At 36.4% G+C, this 24,496-nt stretch overlaps 5 protein-coding genes and 2 pseudogenes across 6 annotated transcripts; 6 read left to right on the top strand and 1 right to left on the bottom strand.

Annotated features, from left to right (window-relative positions):
* Positions 1 to 848: 848 nt before the first annotated feature.
* LOC108462985 (uncharacterized) lies at positions 849 to 1,919 on the top strand. Its single transcript, XM_017762913.2, has one exon. The coding sequence runs from the start codon at positions 899 to 901 to the stop codon at positions 1,733 to 1,735; it is 837 nt and encodes a 278-aa protein (XP_017618402.1). The 5' UTR covers positions 849 to 898; the 3' UTR covers positions 1,736 to 1,919.
* Positions 1,920 to 3,688: 1,769 nt separating this feature from the next.
* Positions 3,689 to 8,508, bottom strand: LOC108461327 (U-box domain-containing protein 62-like). Its single transcript, XM_017761138.2, has 8 exons — positions 7,808 to 8,508; positions 7,144 to 7,441; positions 6,696 to 6,777; positions 5,343 to 5,400; positions 4,862 to 4,950; positions 4,273 to 4,368; positions 4,116 to 4,186; positions 3,689 to 4,034 (listed from the first exon to the last, which is right to left on the bottom strand). Exons 1-8 carry the CDS (start codon positions 8,316 to 8,318, stop codon positions 3,911 to 3,913), a joined length of 1,329 nt encoding a protein of 442 aa, XP_017616627.1. The 5' UTR covers positions 8,319 to 8,508; the 3' UTR covers positions 3,689 to 3,910.
* A 2,353-nt stretch (positions 8,509 to 10,861) lies between these two features.
* LOC108462359 (acetylajmalan esterase-like) lies at positions 10,862 to 13,504 on the top strand (annotated as a pseudogene).
* A 338-nt stretch (positions 13,505 to 13,842) lies between these two features.
* On the top strand, positions 13,843 to 16,273 carry LOC108461849 (dynamin-related protein 4C-like). Of its 2 annotated transcripts, none has more exons than XM_053023875.1 (2): positions 13,843 to 15,773; positions 15,858 to 16,273. In XM_053023875.1, the coding sequence occupies exons 1-2, from the start codon at positions 13,965 to 13,967 to the stop codon at positions 16,011 to 16,013; spliced, it is 1,965 nt and encodes a 654-aa protein (XP_052879835.1). In that variant the 5' UTR covers positions 13,843 to 13,964; the 3' UTR covers positions 16,014 to 16,273. The 2 variants fall into 2 exon arrangements, with proteins under 2 accessions (XP_052879835.1, XP_052879836.1); XM_053023876.1 differs by having other exon boundaries at positions 15,868 to 16,019.
* Positions 16,274 to 16,381: 108 nt separating this feature from the next.
* LOC108462360 (GDSL esterase/lipase At5g03980-like) lies at positions 16,382 to 18,234 on the top strand. Its single transcript, XM_053024056.1, is given in 6 exon segments — positions 16,382 to 16,392; positions 16,957 to 17,009; positions 17,404 to 17,552; positions 17,633 to 17,759; positions 17,762 to 17,902; positions 17,993 to 18,234. Coding segments are annotated over 6 exon segments (723 nt in total).
* Positions 18,235 to 18,420: 186 nt separating this feature from the next.
* On the top strand, positions 18,421 to 20,955 carry LOC108463369 (dynamin-related protein 4C-like). Its single transcript, XM_053023907.1, has 2 exons — positions 18,421 to 20,473; positions 20,558 to 20,955. Exons 1-2 carry the CDS (start codon positions 18,665 to 18,667, stop codon positions 20,726 to 20,728), a joined length of 1,980 nt encoding a protein of 659 aa, XP_052879867.1. The 5' UTR covers positions 18,421 to 18,664; the 3' UTR covers positions 20,729 to 20,955.
* A 563-nt stretch (positions 20,956 to 21,518) lies between these two features.
* Positions 21,519 to 24,032, top strand: LOC108463362 (dynamin-related protein 4C-like; annotated as a pseudogene).
* Positions 24,033 to 24,496: the final 464 nt, after the last annotated feature.

Raw genomic sequence — 24,496 nt, 5'->3', positions numbered from 1 at the left:
AGTCTCTAATTTGCTGACATGGAAGTGAGGTGGCGGAAATTGATGGAGAGTATAGGCAAGAGGGGGAGAGCGTGTGCCCGCGTACACTCCACATGCAATATAGGCGTGCAACCACGTGCTGTTTCTCACCCCATCACGAACACTCCCATTCTCCGCTTTTCACCGATTGATAAGATCTGGACGGTCCTGATTCTCATACAGTCATGTGCGAGTACACCTCTTAAGGAACATTTCAATCATACAAAAGAATTGCAATTCCTCTTCCTTGCCACTTAGGCACCTATCCTCTACATTTCACTTAAGTTCTACTCTCATTTAATCAACCAATAGAAATCGAGCTAAAGGAAATAGTAACCAATTTAAGATGTTATAAAATAGTCATTAAATTATTTAAATATTTTATTTAAGTTACTGAATTATTTTAAAATTTTTATTCAAGTCATTTGGCTATTAAATTTTTATTTTTTTAAAAGTTCAACTAAAAAGCTTGAAATGACAATTTGACGGTCGATATAATGGATCAATACATATCGGAAAATAGAAAAACATACTTTAGATTCAAGCTGATCTAGTGGTTAATGTCGGAGACAGGGAAGAAAGTTGTTTGGTTAAAACTATAGTAGAGAAGGGAAATGAGAGTTTTCGACCCAATGACTTAAATAAAAACTTTAAAATATTATAATGATCATTTTGTAACTTTTTGAAATTAAATAACGAAAACATAAACTTATTAATCGTTTAGTATCCTTTCACGTAATTTACCCCAAAAAACTATGATAAATCATAGGTTTCACCAAATTATCATAAGGTTAGGGGGTAGGCAATAAAAACTTGAAATGGAATTTTGTGGAAGTGACGTGTAAAGCCAGAATGCCATTTGCAAATCAAATTCACCACAATGCCAGTACTGATTCTCTTCCAAATCCAATGGAAACTAGGAAAAGCTAACGTCCTCATATATGTATATATATATCAATCAGACATCATTCGTCCAATCCTAAATACCCTTTTCTTGTTGTTTCATTTTGCGCTACGAAAATCCATTACCAGTGAACCAGAAAGAGCAACAATGGCGGTGGTGTGTAGTGTTGGTTGCGGCTGTGGTAGCGTCAGTTTCCAACGGTGCGAGTCTTTAATGCTCTCGAATCCTACATCTTCAAAACCGAGAACGTTCAAGATCTTTGCAACGACGCCGCCGCCCTCATCTAAGCCCGCTGGCGGTGGCAGTCTCCACTCATTGCAACCAAAACAATCATCGTCAAAGAACAAACGCAAGGGGATTCCGTACGAGAAAATGGACGATTGGATGAGAGATTCAGTGGCTGAGATTGTAAAAAAGTTACCCGAATCACCACTCTTGATCCACGTCTACTCTGAAAACGCCACGATGGAAACAACGGCGGTGGAAGAAAACTGGGTTTCGATGAAACAGAAGTGGAAGAAAGGGGAAAGAGCTATGCCGGATGGGGTGATATTTGTTGATCAAATACAAGGAGTTGAAGAAGGAACATGGGGCATTGTGGTTCAAAGTAAAAGTGAAGAAGAAGATAATGGGTGTGGATCAGGACCAGGTTCAGAACCAGTACCGCCAGCTTGTTATTTGTTGAAGACGACTAGTGAAGTGGGTTCAGGGTTGGGGTTAAGGTGCACCCATTTTTGTTTGGTGAAGGTTAATAGTTTTAGAGAAAGTGCTTTCTCACAGCTCAAGAATTGTTGGCTTTTGCAGGGAAATTGAAGACCTTGTGGGGGGAATTGAATCCATATTTATATTTTAATTGAAAAATTTCTTGTTCATAAATAAGACTTGGTTTTCATGGGAATTGACAAACGTCATGTTTGATCAAGTTAGGGAATTGATGTACAAATCTGTTATATGAATCAAAGACTTCAGAACTGTAAATACTTTTGAGATCACTAAACTTTAGGAGTTTTTTATGCGATGAATATATATGAGATCAATACTCAATTATGGTTTGAGTATTTCTAAACTCGAATTTAGTTTGATTAATTGTTTGAATTATTTGAGCTCAGCTGATAATTATCTAATTGAATTAAAATTTCTTTTAAATTGAACTCAAAAAATTTGCTAGCAGTACTATTTCATTTACATCTCTACTAAAAACAACCTTGATTGGTTGGTACGTTATTGTTGTTGATTGGTTGATAGAACATTGTTGAGCTGATATGTTTGTGGACATCTTTCCCTTATCTTCACTTTATTTTGTTCATGGGTCCTTTAGTAATTAAATTGGGTTACAAGCCCATCATTGCATAGTCAACAATTTTATTTTAAGTGGCTGAAATTTGCTATGTGTAGAGATAACAAAATTCGAATCCATAGTGAAGCGGATTATTTTCTTTTAAATAGGGGATGCAGGTGACGCATGTTGATTTTTTTTTTTAGACAATGAGTACGGTACAATTATGGTAACTATTTGCTTTGCCCCATCTCGCTCCACTATATGAAACTACTATTTTGTATTTGTACATATATAACTATTAAAAGAATGAAAATATAATAAAATATTATAAAAAAATTTATATATTATGTTTAATTTTTATTTTTATTTTGTATTATGCATATCCATTTTACAATCCATGTTCAGGGTCAGTGGCTACCCCCTTCCCCAGCAATGTTGTCTCCAATATTTGAACTTATGTTATCCCCTTAGAAATGTAATACGCTTTACCATTGCACCAAACCACTTGTTGGTATTATGTTTAAAATTTTAATTGACTTCAAAAGATTGAAAATATTAAGCACAAGTAGCAAAAATTAAATTGAAATGAAGAAAATTAGGACGGGAATAGATGTATCCAATGTCCATGAGAATGGTAGTGACTTTTAAAATTATACATCCATAGTGAAATAAGGAGGGTAGTGGAGTAGAATGTGCTAACTATGGAATAGTAGTGGATTTAACATCTGCCCTCACCTCTCTCCATTGCCATCCTTAACTATGAGGAAGCTCTATAAGGATATCTTTACTAGCTTTTTAGTGGTCCTTTGACAGTTTTGAGTGGCAAGGAACTTAGAAACCGTGCAAGGAAAGACTATCTCCCTAAGACACTTTGATTCATGCTCAGGCACTCTTAAGGACTTCAGGATTCATAATCTTCTTTATGAACTCTTCTTGCCTAGGAGTTCGAGAATCGAGAGATGGGAGGCCCCTGCGATCAACATCTTAAGAGCAATGTTGACGCAGCTTGGTGAGCAAGGGAGCGTGAAGCTCCTATGGTGCCGTGGTGGGTGATTCGAAGGGTATAGTGCGAGTGAACTGTGCACGCAAGCTAGAGGGCATCTTTGATGATTTGTTGGCCGAGGCACAGACCATTGTTGCAACCCTTAAGACGGCTCGAGATTTGCACTTCCACCCCATCATTTTAAGAATAATATGAAAATCAATTGAAAATCTCATAAAACATTTTCAAGCCCTCAAAATATAATATAAATGTCCATTTTTAAATATAGTGAAAGGAAAAGTCAAAAGTGAGAACATTATGATGTTTTTTCAAAAATGATGTCTGCCACTTGTTTCCTAACATATTGACATTAATATATGCATCAATAACCATTCACTTTATAAGTATCATTTTGTACTACATTTCATATTTGTACAAGGGGGGCATTAGCTAAATACAAAGATGTGAACATACATATACATATATTTATATAGAACGAAAATGATTAAGCATGCTCGTTCAACTCTTTGCATGTAATTTTTATGCTTAAAATACGTGACAAGGTAATTTACAAGGGGCTTGTTTCATGAAACACTATAACAATGGTACAAAAAATAAAATAAAATATTTCGAGTTAGGTTAAATATTGAACTAACCGTGGCACACACTGATACCGACACCAGCAACGAAGTGTCACTCACCTGCCCCCATTTTATAAATTACAGGTCTATAACCAGTTTGGTCCCATCTTGCTTGTAATTGGCTTTGGGGCTGTGTTATCTGCAACTTTGGCAAGTGAGCGATACTGCAATTTAACGCTCTCTGCATTATCCAATGTCTTCACCACATACCTGCAAAAAAAAAAATTAGTTAGCAAGATTGATCGACAATGCAGATACCATGTCTATGTAATCCATAAGGTGGTGACTAACCATCCATTCAAGCACTGCATGGTTACAATGGCCTCACGTCCTACGAAACGTTGTGGGGTTCTCTTGTTCCCCTGAATCAACCAGTCTCCGGTCATGAAATTCAACTATAAAAAACATGAGTTGCAAGAAAAAATGCGTGGGGTTTCACTAGATATACCTTTATGATAACCCGATCTGTTACAGCAAATGGAAACTGAACACCTCTATTTCTTGGAGGATCCATGATATTTGGATCACCATAGCTACTCTTATCCTACACGAACACAGAAGTAAAAGGAGAGTTGGGGATGATATAAAAGAAGTGGGAACCCCACAGTAAAAGTATCACAGAAGCCATTATACTAAGAGTTGGATTGCATTTTGCCTCCTCTACTAAAAAAATGAGCAATTTAGTCCTTAATCCTTATCCATTAGATTAAAGAGCAAACTGGCTCTTCTGTTAAAAATTTCATCTATTTCTATTGTTAAAAACTATTCCCTATACGTCAACATGAGGTACATGTGGCGTGTCTAGTTATTCTGTCTGCCACACCAGTTTTTAACAGTAGAAATGCATGAATTTTTTAACAAAAAAGATCAGTTTGTTCTTTGATCAACCGTACAAGGACTAATTTGCCCATTTTAAGAGTAAATGGGGCAAAATACAATCTGACTCCTAGTATAGAGGCTTCCATAGCACTTTTACTGAACCCAACTACATGTTTAGAAAGCTAGTAACAATAAAAGGAGGTATGAAAATGATAAACCTGGTCAAATCTCTCTCTCCTCCTTTTAGGTGAGCGATAGAACTGTAATTCTTCTTCGTGACGAAATGCCTGCACTGCAGCTCGGAGAGCTGCTCGTGAACATCAGCACAAAAAAACCAAATAAATATCCATGTATAGGAAAAAAATGGTATGCATAGCACCAGCCATAGGAACTTTTTGCATTAATCATAATTTAACCACAGGTTTGCCCCTTCATCAAAATTTATATCAAATACTGTCCACATCTATAGAGAGAATCACTGCATATCTGAGAAAATAGAAGTATAGAAACTAGAAACCTGGGAAATGGTTTAAGGGACACAGAGATGGCGGTGCTCAACATGAATAGGAAACTTAACTATGCATATCATCATTGCATGAAAATCTGAGCAAATTATAATAGCAGTTCACAAAACTATAACTGAGATTCAAAATTAAAGGGGATAAAGATTTTATTTTGTAACAGACGGATATTACTTACAAAGATTTGGAGACACCAATGCCTCTGAAACTGATTGCGAACAAGTGTAGCAAACTTTCTGATAATGCATTGATAATATCAAAATTAATATACTGTTGCAACAATTGTTAGCAAATGACTGGGTAAACTGACTATGCAGTTCAAGGCAAAAGCTAGTGAAATAAGCTGGAAAACAAGATAAATACTACACAGATTTAAAAAATAACTATAAAAATGAACTATAATATGCGAAGGCACCTTATAATACAGTTCACGAAATTGGATATAATATCTTACTAAGAATGGTCTGTATAAAGGAGGCAGAAACTTCAAAAGCCAACAATCAATCACAAAACCAGATTCAAAGGTCATTCTTAATATTTCTTAAGGCCAAAGGATTTATATGGCTTCTATAGCAGCAATACACTTTCAGTCATGGATTGAGATAACAGAAGTTCTGCTCGCAGATTGTTAAGACATTGAAGCAATTCCACTAGCAAATAAAAGTCGAGCAGAAAGGTTCAAACGTTGACATAAATCATAATTCACCAAAACACAATGCTTAAGAACAAGGAGGATTGTAGGGAGGGAAAAAAATGACATGGATACACATAGATGAAAATACCATTTCTCACATAAGAATTATAGCACCATATACACCATCTAGTCCATGTTACAGTCCGTCTTTGAGAGGTGCTATTATAGTACTGATGAAAAGACTAAATAGTCATTTTATTAGAAAGAAAGTAACTGTCCTGACAACAAAATAATACTTTACAGAATGATCCACTTATGTACAGGCTCATATTATTTGTTCAAAATGATAAAAAGCGACCTCTTACTAAATGTAAAATTGTTCAACATAAGTAACCAATCTCAAATTATACCAATATGCCAAGCCTGATATTTTCAGGCTAAATTACTTCGAGCTGATTATCACACACTGAGATGGCAGACTTATAAGTTATGGTGAAAGTAAAAAAGCAAATAAAGATTAAAAAGATTGAAAATTATATAGGTCAGAACCATGCCTATGATCTATAGTGCACCTAGGATATAAGACTTTAACCAAGACCTGAAGCAAAAGTGATCATTCATGTTATATTAGTAACAAATCTACCAACTTTACCGAAGTGGCAATGTGGTGCGACTATTTTGCTTGAGAAAAGAAAGTACTAAACAGAATGGAAAAGAACTTGATCAATACATGGTATAAATTTTCTTATCTTGGAGTTAAAACTCATCACTTCTAGTGATTTGAACCATCAATTGACCAATCAAAACTAATTGTTCAAAGCATGGCACAATCTTCTCCAAGCACTAAGCATCATGTTTAAAGAACAAATATTAGAAATAAGTTAACAAAAAGCTCACCATTCTAAGAACATGCTGTAATCCAGCAGCACTGAAGGAATGTCCACAAGGTAATATCATCGCATCGTCCATGAGAGCTCCCCTGAATTTTTAAAAAGTAATGCAAATAAATGGTGAAAACATCACTCCAACATTTCCTTTTCCCTTCTTTCTGTAAGTAAAACAAATCCTTGATATGTAAGGATCAAAGATCAATGCACCATTGGAAGAAAAATACAGAGACAGATGAAAACTAAACATATTGACATGCGTCACTTTCTGTGGTAACTTATACTACTAATATCAACTTTCCTGCTCAAAATCCCAGCCGAAGCTCACTAGTCAACAAAACAGGTAAAATTCACAACTATATGAACTAGTAGTTAACATTATGTTTAAGGCATTAAACGATCAAATCCAACAAATGTATAAGCCATTCTTTCAACAATTAAAAGTTATAATTACTTACGTGATGGGGTCGGAGAAAATGGCTCGCAAAGGATCACTGGACTCGCTTAAAAATGAAACATCTTTTCTTCCACTAAATCCACATCCACCACCATTTTCTGCCGCAATAATATCCTTCTGTCCATTAGCACCTGCAACAGAAGCAGATCCTTCTCCACCATGCGAATACTGTGTGTAATAAAGATCTCCATCTGGATCCGCAATTGTCACCGCATTTTGATAACTATTACTCTCTCTCAACCCTTGCCCCACACTATTTCCTCCTTCCTTCACTACCAGTTCCCTGCAACTCCCTCCCACTTTCCAATTATAAAAAAAAATAAAAAGAATAAATAAAGCTTGTACTTTTTTATATAGAAATCAATGAACTTTGTAAAAGATTGAAACAAACGAAAATTAACATCATTGATGTATCCTCGGCCTATGAACACATCAACGGATTAGCTAGTTCAAGTGATAACATCATGCTGATAAATGACCTATATGCAAGAAGTCATCAAGTTCCAGCTTGATTATGCGCGAACCCTTCAATTTCGCAGGGCCGGCTTACTTTGTGAACCCACAAGGGCTCGACAGAGTTGGAAAATAAAACTCTGATCGGCACGATCTCGGCAAAGCCGAGGCACATCAACAGACATTGATTACAGAAATAACAGAGAACTTACCAAAGGAATGCTTTGCTTTTCCGTTTCCCATTCTTTCGGGATCTGCACTTCCTGCATTATTTACAGTCTCGTTTCCACTATTATTATTTTTATTAATATGATTATTTATATTAATATTATGATTTTTGTTACTAATATTATTTTCGTTAGGATCATCATCATCATCATCCTCGTCTTCCTCCTCGTCGTCGTCGGCATCCTCTCCATCCAATTCATCGTCACCGCTGTTAGTGGAGCCACCTCCGGGACTACTCCCCCAATTCCTCTGGTGACGATTCGGCGAGCCACGACGGTCTGCGGAGGCAGCAGCGGCGGCAGCGGCGGCGGCGTAGATGTTGGAGGAGCGGAATTCGGGAGGTTGCAAAGGAGGGAAGGAGAACATTTTATCGTCTATGAAGGAAGTTGGATCTCGGGTTTTTGAACCGGGTCGGCCGGTTGTACCGGGTCCGCAATTAAAGGCCCGAATCGGGTCGTCTTGGAAGACGTTGAGGGTGATTTCGTCGGAGGACATGGCAATTAAGGGAAATTCTGCATCTTTAGAGGGGTAATTCGGGGAATTCAAGGGAACAAATTCATGGATTTTCCCCAAGAGCGGAGCAGTAGGGTTTTAGATATTTCTGCACAGTTCACGTTTTGGGGGAAGGAGAAGAAAGAACGGAACCCGAATCAGAAACAAAACGACGTCATTTCATTGATTGCCTGAACTTGGTAGATTTTATAAAATTGGTACCTAAGTTTTTTTTATTGATCAAATTAGTACCTTATGTTTGAAATTGTTACCATATCATCCAAAATCTTAAAGCCAATAAATTGTGATGACATGACAATCGAACACCTAATGAAACGGTGACGTGTGGCATAAATGATGATCCAAGTAGCATGCAAAGGAGAAATTAAGTTATGGACTCTTCCCATCATTTATGATTTTTTGCTAATTATTTAATGACATTCAGTAATTTTTTTCATATCATCGATACATAATTTTTGTAGTATTTTTACCCTAAATCTAAAACCCTAAATCCTAAACATTGACCAATTGAATTTTGAAAAATATTAATGGAGAGGTTTATTCTCTTTTGCTTATTTACAATAACTTTTCGATGATTCCAAGTGTTTAACTTGTAATCTCCAATCTTTTTATAATATTAGTTTCTAGCTCTTATACAACTACGAGGCCAATATTCCATCATCTTTCTTTCGAAACTTTGTTCATAGACGATTCGAGATTTGAATACTTAAAGTATTGACATTAAGTCTCACGGTATCAGAGGTGAAGTCAGGATTTTATGTGATGAGAAACCAAGATAAAATTTTTAAAAAAATAGAGGCAAAGCTAAAATATTTTGCATTAAAATAACTAAAATTAAATTTAAACATTTGAAAAAGGTCTAAATTACAATTGTTCCATTTAAAGAAAAACGAATTAAATTGAACGATTGACATTTAAGAGGCATTATAATCAAAATTATACCATTTAAAGGTCTAAAGCCCTTACTTGCCGCGTTGTGTGACATGTTCATCGAGATTCGCCTCAAACATGTTAACATTCATTTAATTTTGTACCACAAATTACCAACAAAATCTGTCAAAAAATTCAATGACTATTTAATAATTTCGAAAAATTATCTAGAAAAAATGAATCTTTATCTACCAAAAAAAATATTATGCTTATATAATAATATAATAACTTATAAATTAAGATACAACAATTATATTTTAAATAAATTTTTCTTTAAATAGTTGGTGTCTACTTTCTAAATTCAATTTGTTAGAGGCCGATTGTGACTCCATTTTTGTATGTACATCTTTTGGGTCATGACAATGACTTCATCAAACAAACAAATTTTTAATGTCAATTATTGAATGTTATTAGTTATTAAATAATCAATGGTCAAAACAAATAATTAAACACTAAATTACGTAAATAGTCATAAAATTATTTAGTTTTATCTTTTTATTACTGATTACAGGTGGCAACTTTTAAAATTAGTATAATATTAATTTTAACTCTTGATATTTATAAATTATGTCAATTTAGTCTTGATTTTAAAAAAGTTGACTCTCAACATTTACGCATTGTGTAATTTGATTTTTTTTCACAACTTTGTTTTTCTTTATCCTTTCATCTAAAAAGCTAAAAATAAATTTATCAGTTAAATTTAATTAAAATATATAAAAAAATGGGAGCACCCAAAATTCAAGATAATACTTTTTATCTTTTTTTATTCTTTTAAAATTAATTTTCAATATCACGAAGAAAAGCAAAACTACAAAAGAGAGAGACCAAATTATACAATGTGTAAATGTTGAGAGTTATTTTGTTTTAGAATCAAGACTAAATTGATACAATATATAAATCTTGAGGGTTAAAATTGCTATTATGTTAATTTTAAAAGTTGCCACCGTTAGTCTGGTGTTCTAAAAAGACAAGATTGAATAGTTAGGTGACCATTTTGTAACTTTTCATAGTTGGGTGACAAAAAAAGATTACTAATAGTTAGGTGACTCCTTATGTAGTTTACCCATAATTAAAATAATTAGTTTCTTCACTCAGATTAAAAATACATGGTTAAATGATTTTTAAAAGAAATTAATAAAACTATATATTTTCCGAATCTTTAGTTTTATCATATAATAAAAGTGTTAAAAGTTTCGTAGGAGTTTCAACAAATACTCGCACATCGACCTCCCTAATTAGTGTGTAGCAAAATTTCTCTTTCAAATATTTTTAGTTGTATTTAATGAATCACATTGAAGAAAAATAAACAAAAAGCTTAAATAAAACGCTTTTTTTTTGTCTAAGATTTGAGGCTAAAATTAAATTATATAATTTTAAAAAGGTTAAAATATAATTTTATCTTTGTATATATGTGTTATTTTAGAATCTTAAAAGGATTAAATTTTTAAAAAAATTCATCTTGTGTGGTCAAAATGTGTTTTTACTATTAAACTAACTTACAATTTTAAAACTTTCGAGGGACTAAAATAATAATTTTCCGTTTGGGGTGCTAAGGCCTTTGACTGCCCCTTTGGTGCCGTCCCTGATTCAAAGCTAACTTTTTAGGAGGAGCTAAGATTTAGATGCTAAATACCCAGTAATACCATTTCTGCATATATGGCTTCTAGTAAATCTTCACCACCAGGTTTTGTGTTCTCTATACTAATTATCTTCTCCTTCTTCAACTTCATTACATGCAACAATCATCATATCCTTAGCAGCTGCAATTTCGATGCCATATATCAACTCGGGGATTCCATAGCAGACACGGGTAATGATGTGCAAGACAACCCTTCATCAAAATTTGCAAGGTTACCATATGGAGAAACCTTCAAGAAAGCAACTGGGAGATGCTCCGATGGTTTGTTGATGATTGATTATATAGGTAAAATACTAAATTCTAATCAAAAGCTTCACTGAGACCATACACGTTGGGGGCATTGCTTGGAGAAGAATCCATCGCTTTTTTCTCTAAAAAAGTGTCAATCCCATACTAAAAAGCTTTAGGAAGATGATTAATGATTATATTTGTATTGATTTTTGTTGGTTTAATTAACTTCTTTTTTAACCAGTGTGTTTATTGTTTCGTGTTTTGAACATTTGAACAGCACTATCTGCTGGAATTCCTTTTCTTGATCCTTACTTAAACAAAGATGGAATTTTTGATTATGGGCTTAATTTCGCGTTTGCCGGAGCTACTGCCATGTCTGCAGAAGATTTAGCCAAGTGGAATGTTTCCTTTGTGCCTACCGGCATATCTTTAAGTAGACAACTTGACTGGATGTTTAGCTATTTCAATACAACTTGTCATGGTAACAAAGGTTAGCATCTTTCCTCTCTCTATATATGTTTGTTGATATAGGATGTGGTGGAAGAGGTTGAAGGTGGCTCACACGTGAGTGTCAAGAGCTGCTAGCAGAGGTTGAAATAGATTATTTTTGTAGACTTAATGGTCGAGTGATGGAGCCTCTACTAGATGTGATAGGAACATGTCCTGAGTGGATCTTGATATGACCTTGTGGTGGCTCGTGTGACAAGGCACATGAGTATCTTTAGTTGGTTGAGCTATCATGCAGGCGAGACCTCCATGATCGAGCAGTTGGTCTAATGAGGCCTCCTGGTGAGGTAATCAGGGATAATAACAATGTTCAGAATGGGTTAATGTTGCGCGGAAGCGTGTGAAAGAGTAAAATTATTGTACTAAAAAATCACATTAAGTTCAATTCCCAGGAAAGAGAGGTGGATCACGAGGATTACTTAAGTATCAAGTCTTTCCTAGCCAGAATATACCTCTATCGTAATTTAATAGCACAATAAATCACTACAATCACACTCACAAAATATGAACAATAAATAGAAAAGAACACCAGAATTTTAACGAGGTTCAGCAAATCTTGCTTACGTCCTCGGGCACTACCAAATATATTTCACTCTAAAATACAAGTGAAACTTTACAAATAGGGAGAGAGAACAATGCCTTAAGTAGAGAATGACAAATGTGGGATGATTAGAATGAGCAAAGGTTAGGCCTATTTATAGTTGAGGTTCAAGGGCTACCTTGCAAAGTCCCTATTCACTTAGGGACTAAAAATTGCTATTATTCCATGCCCAACACTAAATAAATATTTGATGCCCATAACTTTGACCTTTCCAAGGTATGGGTAGGTATGGGAAAGGTACGGGCAAGGAATGGGTATATTCTAATAGTTAACACAAATAACCACTTGAGGTGTTATATTTTGTAGATTGCTTCTAGAAAAATGGAAAAGCTCTTTTCATGGTTGGGGAGATAGGAGGAAATGACTATAACTACGCCTTTTTGCAAAGAAAAACCATAAAAGAGGTTAAGACCATGGTGCCCGAGGTAGTTGAAACCATAAAACAAGCTACCAAAGTAAGTTTCCTTCTAAGAAACATCTGATTATATCACTTCTAATCATTGAAACCTTGTTTCTCATAAGTTCCACTGTGTAGAGAGTTATCGGATATGGTGCTACTCGGTTAGTTGTTCCTGGAAACTTCCCCATAGGCTGCTTTCCTGTATATCTCACCAAATACCAAACAAATGATGCTACTGCTTATGATGAACTTCATTGTTTAAAGGAGTTGAATAATTTTTCAATCTATCATAATGATCTTCTTCAAAAAGCTATTGGTGAGCTAAAAGAAGAACATCCAGATGTAATCGTTGTCTACGGTGACTACTACAATGCATTCCTGTGGCTTTTGAGCAAGGGTGATGTGCTTGGTAAGTCTGATTTATTTGCATCCATAAGTTTATGAGATCGTACTGTGAATGGTTCTAGTCATGTTCTGAGTTTTCGAAAAATCTCATCAGGTTTTGATCCAACATCATTGCAAAAAGCTTGCTGCGGCATTGGGGGAGACTACAATTATGGCTTATCAATTCGGTGCGGAGATCCAAAAGTACCGGTATGCAAAAACCCTAATGAACGGCTTAGTTGGGATGGAGTTCATTTGACACAAAGAGCATATGAGTTAATGGCAACATGGCTTGTACGTGACATGTATCCAAAACTTCAATGTGAATACATTGTTTCATATAGTTCTGCTGTCTAGTTCCTGCTGGAACTAATGGGGCTGTTTATGTTTCGAACTTTCTATCATTGAATATAATGTTGAAATATGTATATATTTTAAATTTATTTAGATAGATAAATCTTATTTGGGTAGATAAATTTTATTCATATTCTAGAAATATTTTTATTTTATTTTTAGTAGTTTACTAGAATAAGAGAACTATTTTCTTTTTATATTTTAGTAGTTTATTAGAATAAGGAACTATTCTCTATTAAAATTCAATTCTTTAGTTAATAAGATCTGTACAATTTTATTCAAAGCTCTCTTGAAATCTTTCATATAAGATGTATTTTCTACAATTAAAAGTATAACCTAAAGTTTTCCATTCCCATTGTAGCGTCCTTTGCTTGTTTCTTGGGGTTTGGTATAGGATGCCATCGCTTTATTGTTCCTATTTTTGGTGCTTTACTCTATTTTAATTTTCATTATAAAGCCAAACATGCTTCATTGAATTTGTCTTCACTTTAGTTTAAGTTTATTTCTTTCCAACTTCCAACAAAAAAACCGTCTAAAACATCAAGTTTGGCCAACTCCCACTCCTGTCTCGACTTCTAAAAAATGATTAGCTATGATGAAGCTGGTTCAGGGAGCATTGGTGTCATCAATGATTATGAAGATTCTCAACCAGCAACCCCTTCTATGGAACAACCTATGGTGGTGGGAGCAGCAGCAGCTCAAGCCCCAATTATTTCATCATACAATGACAAAATCCGACCTTTGCTTGATGTCATCGACAGGCTCAGGTTGCTCAATGTGATGAAAGAAGGCATACAGCTCCCCACAATTGTTGTGGTTGGAGACCAGTCATCAGGCAAGTCTAGTGTTCTTGAATCCTTGGCTGGTGTTAACCTTCCTCGTAGCCAGGGCATTTGCACCAGGGTACCTCTCATAATCAGGTTGCAGAACCATGCAAGGCCAAGGTCAGAGCTCTACTTGGAGTACAGTGGCAAAATGGTCCCAGTGGAGGAACCCCAGATTGCAACAGCCATAAACATTGCAACTGATGAGGTTGCAGGCCCGGGTAAGAGCATATCTGACATCCCTTTAACTTTGGTGGTGAGAAAAGATGGGGTTCCTGATCTTACCATGGTTGATCTTCCTGGAATTACCAGAGTTCCTGTCCATGGTCAGCCTGACAACATATATGAGCAGATCCGGCACATCATCATTCAGTACATAACACCAAAGGAAAGCATTATCCTTAATGTTCTGTCGGCTACGGTTGATTTTTCAACTTGTGAATCCATTAGGATGTCACAACAAGTTGACAAGAATGGTGAGAGAACTCTTGCCGTGGTTACTAAAGTAGATAGGGCCCCTGACGGGCTTGTTGACAAGGTTACTGCAGATGATGTGAATATAGGACTTGGTTATATTTGTGTTCGGAATCGGATTGGTGATGAATCCTATGAAGAAGCAAGGAAGGAAGAGGCTAGATTGTTCGAAACTAATGCACATTTGTCATGTATTGATAAATCAATTGTCGGTGTTCATGTTTTGGCTGAAAAGCTTGTCCAAATTCAAGCTAAAGCAATTGCAAAGTGCTTGCCAGCGATTGTTCAAAACATTAGTGCAAAGCTGGATGCAAATGTTTCAGAGCTAGAGAAAATGCCAAAGGCCTTAACTTCTATTGCTGATGCCACTCAAGCTATGATGAGGATCATTCAAGCAGCTAAAGAATCCCTCAAGAAACTTCTTTGGAGAGGGGAATTTGATGAATACCCCGAGGACAACACGAAGCACGGGACTGCTCGGCTTGTCGAAATGCTGAACCAGTTCTCCTATGAGCTCCACAACTGCGAGGAAAGTAATCTGTCAAAAGACTTTTTAACAGAAGAGATCAAGGGTTTGGAAGAAGCTAAGGGGATCGAACTACCGAACTTCCTTCCCTGTGAAGCATTCCTTCGTATCTTACGGAGAAAAGTTGAGAGGATATCGTATCTCCCTATCAAATTCACCGAAAAGTATTGGGATTACATAGACAATGTGATGATTTTTGTTTTGACGCGCCACTCGGAAATGTATTATCACCTCCAGGTATCCGCGAAAGGAGCTGCTCACAACCTTGTTCAAAAGCTGAGGGAGCAATCAATAAATAGGGCGAAAGAGATTGTAGAAATGGAGAAGCTAACAGGCTATACATGTAACCCTGATTACATGATGGAGTGGAATAAGCTCATGGACCAACAAGACCATTTCATAAACCAAATATCTGGAACAAACATGCAGCCGCTGCCTTGCTGTGTGAATCTCCAAGGTTTGGGGGAAATCCCAGTCGAACATCTCAGACAACACTCGAATGTTTCGATCCTGCAACAAGCTTTTGACCTGAAGATGAGAATGGTTGGTTATTGGAAGATATTTAAGGTGAGATTGGTTGATTCCATGGCATTGCATTTACAATATCGTGTTCATAATCTTGTAAACAATGACATTGATGAGATTGTGAAGGAGCTGATAGGACCAGATGGACATGGGGTAGAGATGATGCTGGTGGAATCTCCTGCCGTTGTTGCAAAGCGTGAGAAGCTTAAAAACAGCATCAAGGTGTTAAAGGAGTCCAAAGATAGTGTGGCCAAGATCATGGACAGGATTGTTTTTTTATGATGCTTACTTGGTTTAATATTTTCACATAAAATTTGGGTTATCATCATGGTTTGCTTATTGCATGTTTTAAGTGTCTGTATTCTCTATATATAGTATATATTATTAAGAATTGAAGATTATATAATAAGGTCACAACTACTGTGGACGGCAATTTGGGGGGGTGGGGGTGGGGGTAGTTTTCTACTTTGTTTTATTTTTATTTTTGTGTGTCAATTTACCGTTGTAAACATTTTACATCTCTATGAAATCTTATTGCTTTATTTTTTTTTTTTTGCTTTTTTGTGTACGAAGATTCCAATGTTCTAAGTCTTGGTATGCAATCATCTTTTTGGATTTTTTTAAAAATATAGATGTTCTCATCTATTAATATGGTATTTAGGTAAAATTTTTCGAATAATAACTGATCAGTCTAAATATTTAGCGGAAGAACTCTAATACTACTCATTCAAATAACTTGTTGGTTATCTCATATTTGTTTTGAGGTATAAACAATACCAAAACATTATCATCGATCAATATTCGATATATAATCCACAAAATAAGGAATAAAGAGAAGAACATAGTACATCAATATTTGTTATATAATCCACAAAACAAGGAATAGAGAGAAAAATATACTCGTTATCTAGCTCCTGTAGGAACTTGTTCTGTTATTGACACATTCATCTTTTGATTGGTCACGATTTGATTTTGTTCTGTTTCCTCTCTTGCGTCCTTGTATCACTATTTTTTACATCCCAATACAGAATATAAGATGTATTTTCTACAATTAAAAGTATTACATAAAGTTTCCATTCCCATTGTAGCTTCCTCTGCATGTTTCTTGGGACTTGGTATAGGACGCTATCACCTTATTGATCCTATTTTTGGTGCTTTACCCTATTTTAATTGTCGTTATAAAGCCAAACATGCTTCCTTTGTGACTACCGGTATCTTTAAGTAGACAACTTGACTGGATGTTTAACTATTTCAATACTACTTGTCATGGTAACAAAGGTTAGCATCTTTCCTATATATATATACATATATATATTTATATATGTTTGTTGATATAGGATGTGGTGGAAGAGGTTGAAGGTGGCTCACACGTGAGTGTCAAGAGCTGCTAGCAGAGGTTGAAGATGGATTATTCTTGTAGACTTAACGGTCGAGTGATGAAGCCTCTACTAGTTGTGATAGCAGCAGGTCCTGAGTGGATCTTGATATGACCTTGTGGTGGCTCGTGTGACAAGGCACATGAGTGTCTTTAGTTGGTTGAGCTATCATGCAGGCGAGACCTCCATGATAGAGTGTTTGGTCTAATGAGGCCTCCTGGTGAGGTAATCAGGTATAATAACAATGTTCAGAATGGATTAACACAAATAACCACTTGAGGTGTTATATTTGGTAGATTGCTTCAAGAAAAATGGAAAAGCTCTTTTCATGGTTGGGGAGATAGGAGGAAATGACTATAACTACGCCTTTTTGCAAAGAAAAACCATAAAAGAGGTTAAGACCATGGTGCCCGAGGTAGTTGAAACCATAAAACAAGCTACCAAAGTAAGTTTCCTTCTAAGAAACATCTGATTATATCACTTCTAATCATTGAAACCCTGTTTCTCATAAGTTCCACCGTGTAGAGAGTTATCAGATATGGTGCTACTCGGTTAGTTGTTCCTGGAAACTTCCCCATAGGCTGCTTTCCTGTATATCTCACCAAATACCAAACAAATAATGCTACTGCTTATGATGAACTTCATTGTTTAAAGAGTTGAATAATTTTTCAATCTATCATAATGATCTTCTTCAAAAAGCTATTGGTGAGCTAAAAGAACATCCAGATGTAATCGTTGTCTACGGTGACTACTACAATGCATTCCTGTGGCTTTTGAGCAAGGGTGATGTGCTTGGTAAGTCTGATTTATTTGCATCCATAAGTTTATGAGATCGTACTGTGAATGGTTCTAGTCATGTTCTGAGTTTTCGAAAAATCTCATCAGGTTTTGATCCAACATCATTGCAAAAAGCTTGCTGCGGAATTGGGGGAGACTACGATTATGGCTTATCAAGTTGGTGCGGAGATCCAAAAGTACCGATATGCGAAAACCCCAATCAACGGCTTAGTTGGGATGGAGTTCATTTGACACAAAGAGCATATGAGTTAATGGCAACATGGCTTGTACGGGACATGTATCCAAAACTTCAATGTGAATACATTGTTTCATATAGTTCTGCTGTCTAGTTCCTGTAGGATACAGGAACTAGTGGGGCTGTTTATGTTTCGAACTTTCTGTCATCGACACACTCATCTTTTGGTCGGTCAGGATTTGATTTTGTTCTGTTTCCTCTCTTCTGTCCTTGTATCATTATTTTCTACAATCCAATACGGAATATAAGATGTATTTTCTACAATTCAAAGTATAACCTAAAGTTTTCCATTCCCATTATAGCTTCCTTTGCTTGTTTCTTGGGGTTTGGTATAGGATGCCATCGCTTTTTTGTTCCTATTTTTGGTGCTTTACCCTATTTTAATTTTCATTATAAAGCCAAACATGCGTCATTGAATTTGTCTTCACTTTAGTTTAAATTTATTGCTTTCCAACTTTCAACAAAAAAACCATCTAAAACATCAAGTTTGGCCAATTCCCGCTCCTGTCTCAGACTTCTAAGAAATGGGTAGCAACGATGAAGATGATTCAGGGAGCATTGTTGTCATCAATGATTATGAAGATTCTCAACCAGCAACCCCTCCTATGGAACAACCTATGGTGGTGGGAGCAGCAGCAGCTCAAGCCCCAATTATTTCATCATACAATGACAAAATCCGACCTTTGCTTGATGTCATCGACAGGCTCAGGCTGCTCAATGTGATGAAAGAAGGCATACAGCTCCCCACAATTGTTGTGGTTGGAGACCAGTCATCAGGCAAGTCTAGTGTTCTTGAATCCTTGGCAGGTGTTAACCTTCCTCGTAGCCAGGGCATTTGTACCAGGGTACCTCTCATAATCAGGTTGCAGAACCATGCAAGGCCAAGGCCAGAGCTCTACTTGGAATACAATGGCAAAATGGTCCCAGTGGAGGAACCCCAGATTGCAACAGCCATAAACATTGCAACTGATGAGGTTGCGGGCTCAGGTAAGAGCATATCTGACATCCCTTTAACTTTAGTGGTGAGAAAGGATGGGGTTCCTGATCTTACCATGGTTGATCTTCCTGGAATTACCAGAGTTCCTGTCCATGGCCAGCCTGACAACATATATGAGCAGATCCGGGACATCATCATGCAGTACATAACACCGAAGGAAAGCATTATCCTTAATGTTCTGTCGGCTACGGTTGATTTTTCAACTTGTGAATCCATTAGGATGTCACAACAAGTGGACAAGAATGGTGAGAGAACTCTTGCTGTGGTTACTAAAGTAGATAGGGCCCCTGAAGGGCTTGCTGACAAGGTTACTGCAGATGATGTGAATATAGGACTTGGTTATGTTTGTGTTCGGAATCGGATTGGTGATGAATCCTATGAAGAAGCAAGGAAGGAAGAGGCTAGATTGTTCGAAACTAATGCACATTTGTCATGTATTGATAAATCAATTGTGGGTGTTCATGTTTTGGCTGAAAAGCTTGTCCAAATTCAAGCTAATGCAATTGCAAAGTGCTTGCCAGAGATTGTTAAAAACATTAGTGCAAAGCTGGATGCAAATGTTTCAGAGCTAGAGAAAATGCCAAAGGCCTTAACTTCTATTGCTGATGCCACTCAAGCTATGATGAGGATCATTCAAGCAGCTAAAGAATCCCTCAAGAAACTTCTTTGGAGAGGGGAATTTGAGGAATACCCCGAGGACAACACGAAGCACGGGACTGCACGGTTTGTCGAAATGCTGAACCGGTTCTCCGATGAGCTTCACAACTGCGAGGAAAGTAATCTGTCAAAAGACTTTTTAACAGAAGAGATCAAGGGTTTGGAAGAAGCTAAGGGGATCGAATTACCAAACTTCCTTCCCTCTGAAGCATTCCTTCGTATCTTTCGGCGAAAAGTCGAGAGGATATCGTATCTCCCTATCAAATTCACCGAAAAGTGTTGGGATTACATAGACAATGTGGTGCTGTCTGTTTTGACGCGCCACTTGGAAATGTATTATCACCTCAAGGTATCCGCGAAAGGAGCGGCTCACAACCTTGTTCAAAAGCTGAGGGAGCAATCAATCAATAGGGTGAAAGAGATTGTAGAAATGGAGAAGCTAACAGCCTATACATGTAACCCTGATTACATGATGGAGTGGAATGAGCTCATGAAGCAACAAGAACATTTCATAAACCAAATATCTGGAACAAACATGTGCTTGCGGCCTTGCAGTGTGAATCTCGAAGGTTTCGGGGAAATCCAAGTCGAACATCTCAGACAACACTCGAATGTTTCGATCCTGCAACAAGCTTTTGGCCTGAAGATGAGAATGGTTGCTTATTGGAAGATATTTAAGGTGAGATTGGTTGATTCCATGGCATTGCATTTACAATATCGTGTTCATAACCTTGTATACAATGACACTGATGAGATTGTGAAGGAGCTGATGGGACCAGATGGACATGGGATAGAGATGATGCTGGTGGAATCTCCTGCCGTTGTTGCAAAGCGTGAGAAGCTTAAAAACAGCATCAAGGTGTTAAAGGAGTCCAAAGATAGTGTGGCCAAGATTATGGACAGAATTGTTGTTTATGATGCTTACTTGGTTTAATATTTTCACATAAAATTTGGGCCATCATCATGGTTTGCTTATTGCATGTTTTAAGTGTCTGTATTCTATATATATAGTATAGATTATAAAGAATTGAAGATTATATAATAAGGTCACAACTACTGTGGACGGTAAATTTGGGGTGGGGGGGTTAGTTTTCTACTTTGTTTTATTATTATTTTTTTTGTGTTAATTTACAACGGTAAATATTTTATATCTCTATGAAATCTTATTGCTTAATTTTTTTTTGCTTTTTTGTGTACCAAGATTCCAATGTTCCAAGCCTTGGTATGCAATCATCTTTTTGAATTTTTATTTTTAAATATAGATGTTCTCATCTATTAATATGGTATTTAGGTAAAATTTTTCGAATAATAACTAATCAGTCTAAATATTTGGAAGAAGTCTAATACCACTCATTCGAATAACTTGCTCGTTATCTTATATTTGTTTTGAGGTATAAACAATATAAAAATATTATCGTACATCAATATTCGTTATATAATCCACAAAACAAACACTCATTCGAATAACTTGTTGGTTATCTTATATTTGTTTTAAAGTATAAACAATATCAAAATATTATCGTACATTAATATTCGTTATATAATCCACAAAACAAGGAATAAAGAGAAAAGTATACTCATTGTCTAGTTCTTGTAGGAACTTGTTCTGTTATCGACACACTCATCTTTTGATTGGTTACGATTTGATTTTGTTCTGTTTCCTCTCTGGCATCGTTTTCTACAATCCAATACAGAATATAAGATGTATTTTCTACAATTAAAAGTATAACATAAAGTTTCCCATTCTCACTGTAGCTTCCTCTGCATGTTTTATTGATCCTATTTTTGGTGCTTTACCCTATTTTAATTGTCATTATAAACCCGAACATGTTTCATTGAATTTGTCTTCACTTAAGTTAAAGCTTGTTGCTTTCCAACTTCCAACAAAAAAACCATCTAAAACATCTAGTTTGGCCAATTCCCACTGCTGTCTCGACTTCTAAAAAATGGGTAGCTATGATGAAGCTGATTCAGGGAGCACTGGTGTCATCAGTGATTATGAAGATTCTCAACCAGTAACTCCTCCTATGGACCAACCTAGGGTGGTGACAGCAGCAGCAGCACCTCAAGCCCCAATTATTTCATCATTCAACGACAAAATCCGACCTTTGCTTGATGTCATCGACAGGCTCAGGCTGCTCATGGTGATGAAAGAAGGCATACAGCTCCCCACAATTGTTGTGGTCGGAGACCAGTCATCAGGCAAGTCCAGTGTTCTTGAATCCTTGGCTGGCGTTAACCTTCCTCGTAGCCAGGGCATTTGCACCAGGGTACCTCTCATAATCAGGTTGCAGAACCATGCAAGTCCAAGGCCAGAGCTTTACTTGGAGTACAATGGCAAAATGGTCCCAGTGGAGGAACCCCAGATTGCAACAGCCATAAACATTGCAACTGATGAGGTTGCGGGCCCTGGTAAGAGCATATCTGACAACCCTTTAACTTTAGTGGTGAAAAAAGATGGGGTTCCTGATCTTACCATGTTTGATCTTCCCGGAATTACCAGAGTTCCTGTCCATGGTCAGCCTGACAACATATATGAGCAGATCAGGGACATCATCATGCAGTACATAACGCCAAAGGAAAGCATTATCCTTAATGTTCTGTCGGCTACTGTCGATTTTTCAACTTGTGAATCCATTAGGATGTCGCAACAAGTGGACAAGAATGGTGAGAGAACTCTTGCTGTGGTTACTAAAGTAGATAGGGCCCCTGAAGGGCTTGTTGACAAGGTTACTGCAGATGATGTGAATATAGGACTTGGCTATGTTTGTGTACGGAATCGGATTGGTGATGAATCCTATGAAGAAGCAAGGAAGGAAGAGGCTAGATTGTTCGAAACTAATGCACATTTGTCATGTATTGATAAATCAATTGTGGGTGTTCATGTTTTGGCTCAAAAGCTTGCCCAAATTCAAGCTAATGAAATTGCAAAGGGCTTGCCAGAGATTGTTAAAAACATTAGTGCAAAGCTGGATGCAAATGTTTCAGAGCTAGAGAAAATGCCAAAGGCCATAACTTCAATTGCTGATGCCACTCAAGCTATGATGCGGATCATTCAAGCAGCTAAAGAATCCCTCAAGAAACTTCTTTGGAGAGGGAATTTGATGAATACCCCGAGGACAACACGAAGCACGGGACTGCTAGGTTTGTCGAAATGCTGAACCAGTTCTCCAATGAGCTTCACAACTGCGAGGAAAGTAATCTGTCGAAAGACTTTTTAACAGAAGAGATCAAGGGTTTGGAAGATGCTAAGGGATTGAACTACCGAACTTCCTTCCTTATGAAGCATTCCTTCGTATCTTACGAAGAAAAGTAGAAATGATATCGTATCTCCCTATCAAATTCACCGAAAAGGTTTGGGATTACATAGACGATATGGTGACGTCTGTTTTGACGCGCCACTTGAAATATATTATCAACTCAAGGTATCCGCGAAAGGAGCCGCTCACAACCTTGTTCAAAAGCTGAGGGAGCAATCAATCAATAGGGTGAAAGAGATTGTAGAAATGGAGAAACTAACAGGCTATACATGTAACCCTGATTACATGAGGGAGTGGAATAAGCTCATGAACCAACAAGACCATTTCATAAACCAAATAACCGGAACAAACCAAATAACCGGAACAGTCAAGCCGTTTCCAATAATCTGTAAGACCGAGGATCTGTTAATTCCAATAACCTGTGAGACCGAGGATCTCCAAGGTTTCGGAGAAATCCAAGATCTCTGGGAAATCCATGGTTTCGGAGAAATCCAAGTCGAACATCTCAGACAACACGCGAATGTTTCGATCCTGCAACAAGCTTTCGACCTGAAGATGAGAATGGTTGCTTATTGGAAGATATTTAAGGTGAGATTGGTTGATTCCATGGCATTGCATTTACAATACCGTGTTCATAATCTTGTAAACAATGACATTGATGAGATTGTGAAGGAGCTGATGGGGCCAGATGAACATGGGATAGAGAAGATGCTGGTGGAATCTCCTGCCATTGTTGCAAAGCGTGAGAAGCTTAAAAACAGCATCAAGGTGTTAAAGGAGTCCAAAGATAGTGTGGCCAAGATCATGGACAGGATTGTTGTTTATGATGCTTACTAGGTTTAATATTTTCACATAAAATTTGGGTCATCATCATGGTTCCTTATTGCATGTTTTAAGTGTCTGTATTCTATATATGTAGTATAGATTATAAAGAATTGAAGATTATATAATAATGTCACAACTATCGTGGAAGGTAAATTGGGGATTAGTTTTCTACTCTATTTTGTTTTGAGTTGAAGCGTATTATCTTTCTATTTATAGTGTAAGAGGGCTATGAGTACTTCTAGACATTATGTCAAAAATAACAGATATTATCAAAACATTATTGGACACCAATATTCGTTATCTAATCCACAAAGCAACATACAAAGAGAAAAGACAAAGTAAATATATATTCTTTTAATTTTAACTAATGTTATAAAATTTGATAATATACTTAAAATATTTCGAACCCAATACATCCCATTCATAGCTATCATAAATTAATAACAATAATTATGTATCAAACTACATACTTTAACAATTAAATTACAAAAATTACACAAAAATCAATATTTACACTAAAATTGAAAAATAAAAATTTGAAATAACTTGAAATCAATTTTTTATCAGTTCAATTTTTTATAAAATAAAATGATTAAAGGCTAAAATATCAAAATGAA

This window comes from Gossypium arboreum, chromosome 13 (assembly GCF_025698485.1).
Source record: "Gossypium arboreum isolate Shixiya-1 chromosome 13, ASM2569848v2, whole genome shotgun sequence".
NCBI lineage: Eukaryota > Viridiplantae > Streptophyta > Magnoliopsida > Malvales > Malvaceae > Gossypium > Gossypium arboreum.
Note: the sequence above shows the minus strand (reverse complement) of the source record. Positions and strands in the feature narration are given on the sequence as shown.

What these genes read in the sequence shown, in the direction of transcription:
- LOC108461327 (XM_017761138.2), bottom strand. Translation starts at nt 8,318, where the DNA reads ATGTCCTCCGACGAAATCACCCTCAACGTCTTCCAAGACGACCCGATT. An exon ending in AAAAGCAAAGCATTCCTTTG is followed by an intron (nt 7,442 to 7,807) that starts GTAAGTTCTCTG and finishes ATAATTGGAAAG; the next exon opens with TGGGAGGGAGTTGCAGGGAA. An exon ending in GGAGAGAGAGATTTGACCAG is followed by an intron (nt 4,369 to 4,861) that starts GTTTATCATTTT and finishes GTGTTCGTGTAG; the next exon opens with GATAAGAGTAGCTATGGTGA.
- LOC108462985 (XM_017762913.2), top strand. Translation starts at nt 899, where the DNA reads ATGCCAGTACTGATTCTCTTCCAAATCCAATGGAAACTAGGAAAAGCT.
- LOC108461849 (XM_053023875.1), top strand. Translation starts at nt 13,965, where the DNA reads ATGATTAGCTATGATGAAGCTGGTTCAGGGAGCATTGGTGTCATCAAT. An exon ending in GTTATTGGAAGATATTTAAG is followed by an intron (nt 15,774 to 15,857) that starts GTGAGATTGGTT and finishes GAGATTGTGAAG; the next exon opens with GAGCTGATAGGACCAGATGG.
- LOC108463369 (XM_053023907.1), top strand. Translation starts at nt 18,665, where the DNA reads ATGGGTAGCAACGATGAAGATGATTCAGGGAGCATTGTTGTCATCAAT. An exon ending in CTTATTGGAAGATATTTAAG is followed by an intron (nt 20,474 to 20,557) that starts GTGAGATTGGTT and finishes GAGATTGTGAAG; the next exon opens with GAGCTGATGGGACCAGATGG.